Raw genomic sequence first — 12,540 nt, forward strand, 5'->3', positions numbered from 1 at the left:
TTTCTTGACCAATATTACAGAGCAGGGAGAAATTATAGGAGGCGGTTTCCCAGATAGGGTTTAAATTACGCCTATAAGTGTAGGAGGCTTAATCTCTTTCTGGGAAACCAACAGCCAATTCCAAAAACCATCGATTAGCCAATAATGTGTAACAATGTATAACTGGCTATTTATTGACAACATGGCATGTAACAAAAGGTCAACATTTGTTCAATGAACTCGTCTTATTACATTTTATGGCCCATACTCATGCTTCTCCTAATTAAATCTTCTATTAAGATGCATTAAACTTATTATAGTTAAGGTAACAGTCATTATTTTGGTCAGAATAATACTACTGTAATTCTCAAACCAACCAATTGCATAATTAGCTACTCAGCAATCATTTATCGAGTAAATAAATAACAAAAAAGTTGTCATGGATTTCGAGGTAGATTGTCGTCAAAGCAAACACTGTAGGAAAAAAATCCGTAAAAGTTATTCATTTAAGAAAATATATCTTTGCATGTTTCAGATACAGATGGATATGTACTGTAGGTTAATATATAGTGTCTGTTTCGCCACTCAGAAACTTCTCCAGAACCGCTTCAGGGATCCACAGAGTTGCTCCTTCAGATCATGTCCTTCAAGTTTTTCCCATCAAGTTCTCTAAATGCCTCTTAACATTCCTCCGAGTGCAACGTTTTCCAGCATTCATTATTTGTAAAAAGTTTTGTAATTCTTCCAAAAAAGTCTCTGCTCTTCGTTCTTGGTAGATCTCACAGTCTGGGCATGACTTCATCTTGTCCTGTAACTTAATAGGGTATTATGTAATGAGGTTAGGGCACAGCAGAGGAAGTGTCTTGCAGATAACTTAACATTTCCAGAGACAATGGAATTCTAATTCACAAAATCAGAAATTAATTTGTGTGAATCTCATGAAAACATTTCTAGATTGTTTTACATCATTTTTAATTACAATTAAGCAACCACCCAGAACGTCTGCATGGCAACACCCTAGCAACCATCCAGAACATATTTTATAGCAAACAACCACATAGCAGTCTGTCTAAAAGACTGCATGGCCTTAAAAACTTTGAGCATTTAAAACTAATTAAAACTGCTTCATAAATTCAAGCATTTAAAACTACACTGAAGAAATTGGTGTAGGATTTATTTAGAAAAATGTATAATCAGAATTTGCTGGTAAATTTCACAAATAATTACAATGAAATGAGAAGTATTGGATTAAACACGAAATTTTGAAATAGAAATACTGAAATAGTATTTTCTTGTAAAATACACTCTCAGATACTCTTAGATACATCGAATTTTTTTTCTACTTCAAACTTTCTGGCTATGCTTTCTGGAATCAACATCAAAGTTCCTTTACAAAGTTTACTATCCTTGTATCTATTATGGGTTATTTACAGCTTAAATGTAAATGTAGCAGTAATGTCCAGTGAGCAGTAATGGTTAGAGAGTGTTACGTTCCACGAGTGTTTGTGTATTTTTCTTTTTCTTTTGTGCTTTTGTTTCTATCATAGACAGTATATAAGTTCAATTCGTTATTCCAGAGGTTATTCTTAGGTTGTGACCATTGGCTGTCCATCAGATACGTGACGTCACGATGTCACACATCAGAACTGACGTTCCACCAATCCGCTGACGTTCCACCGGTATAAAAGGCCAGGAGTGATTAAAGAGATTTACGCCAGATCTCAGTCAACATCCATGCCTTAAGGCTTAAGCTGTCTGTCGAACCATGATCACATTAAATGCTTATGCGGTGGTTTTGAGATTAACGTTCCTTCGGGTTTTGTTATTGTGTTGTTGATATATTTTTGCACTGTTCTGAGAAAATGCACTGTTTCAGCGCTAGATCACTAAAACCTTGTATAAAGTGCATTGTGTGTGTTTGACCAATCACTGGGTTAAACGCGGTTGATCTAATTCGAACACGGTGTGTTGTGTATGCAGAGTAGCCTAACCATGGAGCATTTGATTTTTGTTTGTGTTTCATGATTGGCCTTTAAATACATCTTCAAATACAACGGTAGTGTGTATTGTATGCTTGCAAGTTTTGCATTTGAGACAGTAGAGATTCCGTGGCTCTGCTGGGAAATGTCCGGGGGCGCTTTTTTACGCAGATTAAAAAAACAGAGTAAAGTTGGAGTCAAAAGACACATACATTCCGCCTCACGTGTATTCTCCTCTCCCTCAGCCACCATTACTCAGTGGCTTTATGCGATCTCTCCGCGCCAATCACTGCACCGAAACACAGGTGTTTGTCATTGTGCTCTTGATCACCATTAATCTCCCAGCTGTCTCTCTCTCAGTGCAGACCTCACTAAACCATGCCCCCCTCTGCACAAGGACAAATTCCGAGTATGGGTTACCATACTTGGCCTTCAAGTCATGTCATGTCACTGTCATTTATGACAAGCTGCCAAGCAGGCTATAATGTACGAACTTACATGAACTATTGCATGGATTTTTTTTGTTGCTATTTCAGCAGTGGGACAGGTATAATACACATAGCACCTTTAAGTGGTGTAATGGTAAAAAAAATCATTTTCATTGAACTTTAGATATTACAAAGTAGTGTGAGTCACAGGTTTCTATGGTTCTTATTGCGTGTGAACAGGAAAATATATGCATGTTTGGGTAGGCTACCTGGGGAAGTGGCTGAGTGTGACACTTTAGGAGCATATGGGACAGGACCTTTGACCCTAGTATTAACTTTTGGTGGTTTAAGTGACAACTTAGTGATAAACAGAAACTTATATAACAATGGGTATCTTATCTATAGAGGGCATGGCAGAAAGAAACCTGCTGGAGAAAGACCGTGAATATGGTATAAAGGCTGCACATTGCTTCCTGTCTAATGTCTCACTCACCCTGCAGCGTAACAACTGTGGCGACTGAACCTTCTTGCAAGAATAAATACTTCTCTTTTTATAAATTTGACTCTGAGTGTCTCTTACGCAGTGATGATTGTTTAATGTGTGTTTTTTTTTTAGTTGCCCTAACAGCGGCACCCCCTTTTTTGTAATAGGCATGAAACTGCACATTCCAAACTTAAATGGTTGTAATTCAAGAAAGCTTTGGAATATAGATGTAAGATTGGTCTTGTTTTAAAGAAGACATTTGGCAGATTTTTGTAGAAGTAATAAATAAATTAAGAAAGTTAAACAGAAAAAATGTTATAGAAGTTTGAGTTTATGAAAATGTACAAAGTTAAAATTTTAAATATTCATATTTTATATAAAATATATATTTTAAAAACCTGGTGGGAAAAAACCAAAGCCAAAAATCTGAATAGGTTGTGTTTCAAATTGTAGGTTGATATCTCAAAAAATAAGCTTTCAGTAAGATTTTGTTTGGGCGCAGTACCAAACTTTTTCACTAGTTGACATTACTGCCCATGTAAGGGCGCCTCCATTTCCATATGTTGTTTGAGTGATCTGAACCATTATTTTTACTATTTTCATACAATTTATTAAGTAGACATCCTATTCAGAAGTATAGGATGGTTTGGCAGATTTTGAAATGAATTCAACCTCTAAGAAACACAAAAAGAACATGTATGTGCATTATAACTCGCTGCCACATCACAAATGGTGAATCTATTATTTTTTTCTTTATATTTAAACCATTTTCAGACTTATTTTTCTAAAAGAATTGAATGGATGCTATCTTTTGAACTCTTGGAATGAAAACAAACTGAGGTATCTACCATTCTTTCATGATTTTTCATGTTCATCACTATTTCAAAATAAAGGTCTGAACACGCCTTAGGAGTATGAAAATATTCTTGTTGCAAATTGATAAATTACGGCTCCTCTGTAATTTATTTTGAAAATCAGTCACCAAATATGTAAACTAGTTGATTGTAGATTGTAAGCTTTCAAATTATATATAGTTTGTTAAGATTAGTTTAGGTTTAGTATAGGATATTACTGTTTTAAATATGTAATGGCTATTGTAGGGGGTAAGTAGGGTGTGTAAACACACTCATGATGGGGGAGGAGAGAAAAAGCAAGGGAGAGATTTGAAGAAAGACTAAAAAGAGAGATTGCTGAGAGACATTATAAAAGAGAAAAGGTCAGAGCTTTCGGACCTAGTTAGGCCTGCTGATTTACTTCAATGTCACTTGAAAATATCTTTCTATCTCTTACAGTATTTGCATATGTGGGGAAATTTTGCCCTCTCACTAATTGCTGGTATATGTATGCAGTATTACAAGTATTACTGTAAATACCATACCATCTTTAATGATATTAAAGGTTATCTTTAATGAACTAAATTCTTGATTACAAAGCCACCAACAATTACATGAGCCACACAATCATACCCGCTTCTCTAATAATGGAGGATCAGATTATTGGATTATCATAAATGACTTGCAGATTTTGAACTCACCTTATGTTTTAGACTATTGAGAAGCCTTAGTAGTTTCTGAGGCAACTTGGCCACACTCTGGATTTCAACAAACAAAACATCCAGTTCCAATGCAAAACACATAAGCGTAGACTTGGAGCAGTTCTGCTAAAGGAGATGACACAACGATTAATACCCTGTGGACTACAGACTACTAAAAACTAAACAGATTTTAATGGACAAAAAAAAAGCGTTTTTATTTTTTATTTTATTTTTTTGCAAGGTCTATGAGAGCAGCATGAGCATAATTTAATTTAGAAAAAACATCAGATTATTTATTAGATATTGCCAGGCTTTAAGTTACTGTACCGACTTTGCTATTGATTGGATGAGCTCTCAAATGGACGGGGCCTTTGTAAGTAATAGCCAATATTTGAAACAAATGAGATACATAATTGATAGATACTTCAACAGCACTTGGTTAGTCCGTTGTGATTTATAAGGCATTAAACAACAGCTTTAGTAGCAACATTGCAGACACACACATGGACAACATGAATTAACAGTACCAATTTGCCATAACACTAAGTGATAAGAGACATCTGTGCTTCCTTACAGTGAAATGCACTGACCTGCACTGTATATATTTATTACAAACATATTACACAAGTTTTCTGAAATATATCAGCGAATGATTACAAAACTGTTTTCTACTGCAAATCTTGAGTAAACTAAAGGTCAACAAAAGAATAAACAAAGGACGAAAATGTCCCAGCTGTTCTTCACAAAAATCTATGAGCCATGCAATTCAACATTGGTGCTTGCATCAGTATGCAATATTATTCATTATTCATAATTTTACACATTTAGCATATGCATATTTAAAACATAAAAAATATATATAAAAAAACGATATATCTTGACTACAATTGACTCTGAAGCAATTAAAGTAAATGATCAGTTATCTGATGAGTAATTATATCACAGGACAAAGATTAAAATGTCCCTTCAGGCAACACAACAACCTCAGACCTAGTTTTTTTTTTTTTATTTGGCAGCATATTCAAATAGTACACTGACATGATAGTGTGTAAAATCACATACCTCATAATCTGCTACAGCTAATGTTGGTGTGTACAGCATGCAATCATTTTCCTGTTAAAAGAGAAACCACACCTTTTAACAGAAGCAGAGTAAGAACAGACTAGACAGGAACTTCTATCAATAATTCCTAAAGTGAAAATAAAATAATTAACTATGTAGGCCTACCACTTTGCGCAGCTCCCCTGCAATCTTTTCCACCATCTCCACACTCTCTCTGCTGCATATTGATACACACTTGATCTGTCTTGTCAACATGATCAGCAGATACAGAAATAATGATGTGAAACACATGGAATAGTGGAGTAAATCTGTCCTCATATCAAATATCCAGCTCCCCCTTAGCACCAGATTTGTCATCAGGCCTAGAAAGAGATGGGCACTCTGAGTGGCTACCTACATTTCAACCGCACTGGGGTTTGGCTTAGGTACAGAATGAAACACATGGCTGGAGACACATGCTGCCTCTAATCTAAAGAAACAATATGGAAAAACAAATACAGATTAATATAATTAACAGGATTATTTCTGGAAAACAAATGCAAAAATAATTGTAATTGTCACTTATTCACTCGTTTCTCCTATTTATTCTTTTATATGCCTATTTCATTTCAACAAACCATGCATTTGACAAATAAAATTGACACTGACTCAATACAGATTATACATTTTTTACACTAGTTTGTCAGCAGCCCCTACGAAAACTGTGGTTATTCAAAAAAAAAAAACATAGTTACTACACTTTTACTAATTTTCGTTAATTTTAGACAACCTGTAGGCTACCACCGACCTACCTCATTAAACATTTATTGAGGGAAAAGATTATCACGCCCATAGACAGAAGTGCACAATCATCATGTAGAATGAATAGAAGCGTGTTTGCATCTGCCACAACTCCAAGAAAAGCAAAACACTAGTAAAATGTTGAGATCCGTGTCTCCGGCTACTTTTTGCAGATATGACGTATAACTGTATCCACCTTCATGACTACCACGGCGTAGTGTAATCTCGACTGAAGCTCAAGCAGTGAGTGAGTGCAGTGGAGTATGTTTATATAGCGCCTCGTGATTGGGCTGGACTGTGATGCCGTCATACAACCATGTAGGCTACATTAGATACGAAACCGAAAGGACGTTATGCAAACTTCAGTAATCACGCGATTTATATTTGCCTTTCGTGGGTCATGCTAATTATAAACAGGAGTGAAAATTAAGTGTTCTTGTCGTTATTTTTTTGGTAGGCCTATACACTCTTTTTTATGTCATCGCATTGAATTAAGCGCCGCTGCAAAAAAAAGAAAAAAGGGTAACTTACAGGAAACACTAATATTTATTTCATACTGCAGGTGCAACCCCGTTAGTTCAGTCAAATAATTCGTAATTACTAAAAAATCCGGGAACCCAATTAACTGCATTTACAGACGAATAAATAAAATAAACATGAATAGATGTAGTGCAGTGCATGCATCATGATAACTAATATAGCCTACTACTGGGATATTGTTTTAGTGCAGCAATAATCGTTTTACAGTTTGGCAAAAGAGATAGCAGCATATCTTACAACAGCGCAACCTGTAGCCCAAATTCACGAACAAGTGGAATGTTTTCCATTTGTTCGTGAATAACTAATTCAGGGGTCATTTAATAAATCTAATCCCCTCTAATGTCTAATGTCTAATGTCTGATGTCTGATTGTTTGGCGAGCGGATTTTCCGCTACACTTTCATCAGGGCATGCGCGTGACGTCACCGTTGGCCGGAATGAATGCAGTCACGCCCACTAGTAGCACTGCCAAAAGGACTGAGCGGCAACATCTGTTTTCACCATGAATGCCGCGGAATTTACAGGGGCGTGTCTAGAGGGAGGCTGGGGGATAAGCTCTGCCTCCCCTGATAAATTATCTGTCCATCTGATGATAAATACAAATTTAAAAGTGGTTTGTTTTGTGCATATTTTTCCATCGCTAGCAGATGGGTCTGACCCAACAAAAATCCAGTTTGGCGCTGTTTGACAGCGCTTCGGGCGTACCGCGCTCAGAAAAAGTGCCTCATGTGAGAACGCACGCCAATGAAATGTTTACCTGGCAGAGCTTTAAAGCACGAGCAAATAATTAACTTAATTAAACCCAATTTAATCAACGTATTATTCAATGCATTACTTCTATATAGATTTATATTTAGTTGCTCAAGCAAGTGGTAAAATATTTAACCATGTATTTATATTAAAATCTGATTCGCAAACGTTTTAAATTAAAACTTAAAATTGACAAAAACAGCAGACTCATACCTTTTCTTTTGCATTTCAATTTTAATACAATAAATCTTGCATTTCACAAATAACTTGTTTTTCCACCTCCACGAATGTTCATTATGCCGCCTAAATTGTTGTTTTCCTTGCTTTACCCCAGTCTTAAAGTAAAAAGATGACTGTGAAAAATAGTAGTATTTAATTAAATACATTTATCTAAGTCTATTTTGACTCTAGATCTCAAAACTCCTCCAGTAGCTAAATAAAAAACGAACAGTCCTAACCAGAACATTAATTAATTTATTTTTAGGCTATTGCTTTTCTATTGGCCGTATTGGGGGTGTGTCAGTCTGCTGCCGGATCACAGCAGTCACAGTCACTCTGCACACAGACGATATAGATTTTGAATCTGTTGGCAACTCGTGGTAAAAGGCTCACTGCTCATAACTTTGTTCTTTTCTCATTTAATGCTAATGTGTACTTATAAGCTTTTCCTGAATGTCTTGTAGTTGAACAGTTAAGGTTTTTTTGCAATTTTTTTGTTCATTTTAGCAGGCTATTAATTTGTTGGGTAACATACCCTAGCTGCTTAGCTTGCTAGTCTCTAGTTACTGAAGTTGGCACTGAAGTCAGTGAAGTAGGCTTTTGGATAAAATAATTAGACCAGTTTTTATTATACATAAAAAATGCATAAGTGGCTCATTAAAAAACAGGCACCTTGTCCTTCACCCTCCATGCAAGCTGCCTCTGTCAAGCTCAGCGCACCTGCTAGCAACAGTGGACATGCTGGCTCTGAAAAGCCCAGTACCTCTGCTTCCAACACCGAGCAGAGCCTTGTTGCATCCACAACAGTAAATCCTCCAAACGCATGTCCTCCACAAAATCCACATGCACCCTCCTCCAGCTCTGCATCTGTGTCAGAGCCAGCAATATTCTGCCCTCCCCAAAACAGACAATCCTCTTCCAGCTCTAGTGTGTCTGTTCCCCCTGACTTAAATTTGTATAGCCCATCCAAGCCCAAGCTAAGTAGCTATCCTAAGCGCCCATTTGGACAGGCTCTCAGGTGTTTCAATGCGGGCTGGTATCAGTCTCGACCATGGCTCGAATATTCTATCTTACGTGATGTCAGCTTTTGCTTTCCCTGCCGTAAATTTAGTGTCTCCAATTCGGAAAGAGATGACGCATTCACAAAAGTAGGCTACACCAATTGGAAAAAAGCACTGATAAAAAACAGTGGTTTTCAGAAACATGCCTCCGGCACTGCGCACGTCAGAGCCTTGTCTGCATGGCAGGAATACCAGTGCCGGACAGAGACCGATAATACCATTGTTCACCAGCTTGGTCAAACTCACATTGAAAAAAACAGATATTATGTAAAAAGTATTGGGGAGGTTATTCAGTTTCTGGCGGTTAATGAACTTGCTCTACGTGGGCACCATCACGGGGGTAGGGATGAGGAAGGCCTTTTAATTCGTCTATTTGATTACACCCTCCAAAAAGACCCTAAACTCGCAGAGATTGCAAAAAGCATTCCCGAAAACGCGAAATACACGTCCAATTTGATTCAGAATGAGATAATTCAAACTCTTGCCAAAATGGTACTAAAAGACATCCAGACCAAATATGAGGAGGCCGACTCTCCTGGCCTTTGTATTAAAAGTGATGGTACCAGGGATCGGTGTAACATTGAGAATTTGTCAGTCATCATTAGATTTGTCCGCAACTCGATCCCAGAGGAACACCTAATCGGCCTCATTGAATTGAAGCAGCTTGATGCTGAGTATGTGTGTGACCAAATTCTGTCTAATCTGTCTGACCAGGGTTACAATGGTGACAATTTAGTGTCTCAATGTTATGATGGTGCTTCTGTCATGTCAGGAGTGAGGGGCGGTGTGCAGGCTTTGCTGCAAAACAAAGTGGGTAAAGATATCCCATATGTGCACTGCTACAACCACCAACTCCATTTGGCAGTGGTACATGCAATGCATGCAGAACCTGTGGCAAAGAAGTTCTTTGACTGGTCCAGTTCACTGAACACATTTTGTCACAGACATTATGTTGCAAATAGATACAGTACACCCACACTGAGAAGACTACTAGAAATTCGCTGGACCAGTCATTATGATGTCACCAAGTCTATTGTTCACAATGAGGATGTCATTAGGAGGCTTCTGTCTGAGATAGCAGAGGATGACAGTGCTCCATTTGACATTAACACAGAGGCGTGTGGTCTTTTGACTCAGCTTAACAGACAGAACTTCTTTGACACTGGCAAGTTTCTTCTGCATGTGCTTGGTCCGCTGAAGCCAGACAATTCAATTCTGCAGTCACAAACAGTGGATTTGTGCACTGCAGGGGAAGTGGTGACCGCTTCCCTGGTCACACTGAAGGAGATGCGATGCGACTCATTCTGGGAGGAGCATTTCTCTGAGTGTGGAAGTAGGCCTACCAACCCACCTAAAAGGAGACGGATAGTTAATTCACAACTTGTCAGTAGTGTTATCTTGTCTACAATAGGGCATGGTGGTGACTCTGATGACCAAACTGCTCCTAATCAAACTTTTAAAAGGGCTATGTTCAACATCCTTGATAGGGCTATTGTGGAGATGGAGACAAGATTCTCTCAAAGAAATGTTGATTTAATGAGGGCAACATCATTTCTCCTACCAAAATCAGCGTCTTTCCTTGAACCTTCTCTCCTGAAGCCACTTCAAGTGCTTGCAGGCACAGAGCAAAATAGTATGACCTTGCAAAATGAAATTTCTGTGGCAAAAGCAATGTTGCTCAAGAAACTGTCCACTGATGCTAACCTCTCTGAAGTATGCAAGTGCATTCAGCAGTACAAAGAGGCCTGAGTCACAGCACTCATCATTGGTGTGTCCTCAGCTGCATGTGAAAGTTCTTTTTCTACCTTGAGCCGCATTCTCACCCCTCTCCGAAGATCAATGCTGCATTCAAGGAAGAGAGATTTGGTCATTTTGACACACGAAAAAAATATCACAAAAGGTCTGGACATGAATCAATTTGTTACTGAATTTGCCAAGACTAGCCGCAGACTGGTCCTGTAGATAGGATACACTGGATGTATCAGGGACCTGATGAAATCCATGAATAAGTACTACAATAGTTCACAAAAAGGGTAAAATAATAATAATATTTGCCTATGGCAAGCACCACTAAAAAAAAATATATATATATATATATTTTAAAAAAATGTATGTTGCGTCTGCTAATCATATAATAATTTTAATTCTTATTGTTTCACAAAAATAGCTTTTATTTCAACTCTCTAGGTCTCCTGACCCCCTGTAGCCTAATATGTTTCCTTTTATCTAGGCCTACATGTTTACATTTATTCATTTAGCAATTAGCAGACACTTTTATCCAAAGCCACTTACAACCAGAGAATAACATTCAAATACTGTTCAAATGAGCATATCAAAAAAATGTCCCTGGGGCTGCATTCACAAAGAATCTTATAAGAAGCTACAAGTAGCTCCTAACTGGCAAATTTAAGAGAAACTCCTAAAAAGAATGGCTGTCACTCATAACTTTAGACTCCTAATGAGTTTTTACTAAGAGTAATTCACAAAGCATTCTATTCTTAAAAGTAGCAGCTACGTCTGGAACAGCTTAGAAGAAGAAACAAATTAATTTACCTCTTACAAACATGACCAGATTCATTTAAAAAACTCTCTCGTCCTTTTTGGTAGCCTACTCGTGTAGCACGTCTTCTTACAAGCAAACACCTGTCACTCATCATCAGGCAATCACCGCGATCTGATATACTGTATATATATATATATATATATATATATATATATATGAATCTGTCAATAATAATAATAATATTAATAATAATAATATCATCATCATATTATTAATGTTGACCTGGTTTAACTAACTTTTATGTGATAGCCCTATCTAATAGGGGCCCTGTGCCTATCTCTGGGTTCCTGGCTTAGAAAAAGATTTGCACTAAAACAGATTGTGTGTAGTATAGCTTAATTTTGCGCCGATTTTTTTAATTGTTTATGTTGCCCCCCCAAAGTAGCCAAATGCCCCCCCAAACATGGCATCCTGGTAACCCCTCTGGTATTGCATCAGTAGGCCTAGTGCCGATAAATGAACATCAGTTTTCCATGTTAGGTTGGCTATGTCAAAGCGGCTTTACAGTGATAACAGGAAAATTATTCAATGATGCAAACAGTTAATTTAAGCTGAACAGCAGCTCTAAAAGAAAATAGTGTTTTTGTTCAGCTGAAGTCAATTCAGTGTTGATTCAGTTCCGTTGTAAAGATCATCAATTTTTAAATTAGTCCATTTCATCTATAAAGCAGTTCTGCAAAAAAAAACAGTGATGTCATCATCCAGCTAAGTTCAGTTCAGTTTAAACAAAAATAAGACAAAATCAGTGAATGGATATAAAAGACCGTGGGAAGGGAAGGGATGAATAAAAACACCAGTCACCGTAGCTAAAAGATGCACTGTGGTCCAACAACATTTAAACCATGTAACTGAAATTGGGTAGCCTAATGTCATCAACAGAATGCAGAATCCAGAGCCATGTAATATTTTTTTTATACAATGTTCAATAATATCATATTATAATATAATATTGGTATGATATCATAAAATGTTTTTATTTTAAAAAATTGTCCAGATTTATTTTAAATACATTTTTTCTGAATATTTTAATTAATAGAATCTCTGCTTTGTCTATTATCTTCACCATGCACAGGTTTGAAGAATATCAGAGTAACAAAAGCATCTCAAATGATCCACAGCAACCTTCAGTCTCACAGTTCATGGAAACCTGCGTTGGGCAGTA

General features: G+C 37.1%; 1 protein-coding gene across 5 annotated transcripts; it reads right to left on the reverse strand.

Moving 5' to 3' along the window:
* Nucleotides 1-157: 157 nt before the first annotated feature.
* il15l (interleukin 15, like) lies at nucleotides 158-6,491 on the reverse strand. 5 transcript variants are annotated; one of them, XM_079609556.1, is made up of 6 exons: nucleotides 6,258-6,491; nucleotides 5,864-5,935; nucleotides 5,632-5,710; nucleotides 5,467-5,517; nucleotides 4,405-4,527; nucleotides 158-793 (listed from the first exon to the last, which is right to left on the reverse strand). In XM_079609556.1, exons 1-6 carry the CDS (start codon nucleotides 6,296-6,298, stop codon nucleotides 626-628), a joined length of 534 nt encoding a protein of 177 aa, XP_079465682.1. In that variant the 5' UTR covers nucleotides 6,299-6,491; the 3' UTR covers nucleotides 158-625. The 5 variants fall into 5 exon arrangements, with proteins under 5 accessions (XP_079465682.1, XP_079465678.1, XP_079465681.1 ...); XM_079609552.1 differs by having other exon boundaries at nucleotides 4,405-4,530; nucleotides 6,258-6,488; XM_079609555.1 differs by having other exon boundaries at nucleotides 158-787; nucleotides 5,632-5,935; nucleotides 6,258-6,399.
* Between the last annotated feature and the right edge of the window lie 6,049 nt (nucleotides 6,492-12,540).

This window comes from Phoxinus phoxinus (assembly GCF_949152265.1).
Source record: "Phoxinus phoxinus genome assembly, chromosome: 4".
Taxonomy (NCBI): domain Eukaryota; kingdom Metazoa; phylum Chordata; class Actinopteri; order Cypriniformes; family Leuciscidae; genus Phoxinus; species Phoxinus phoxinus.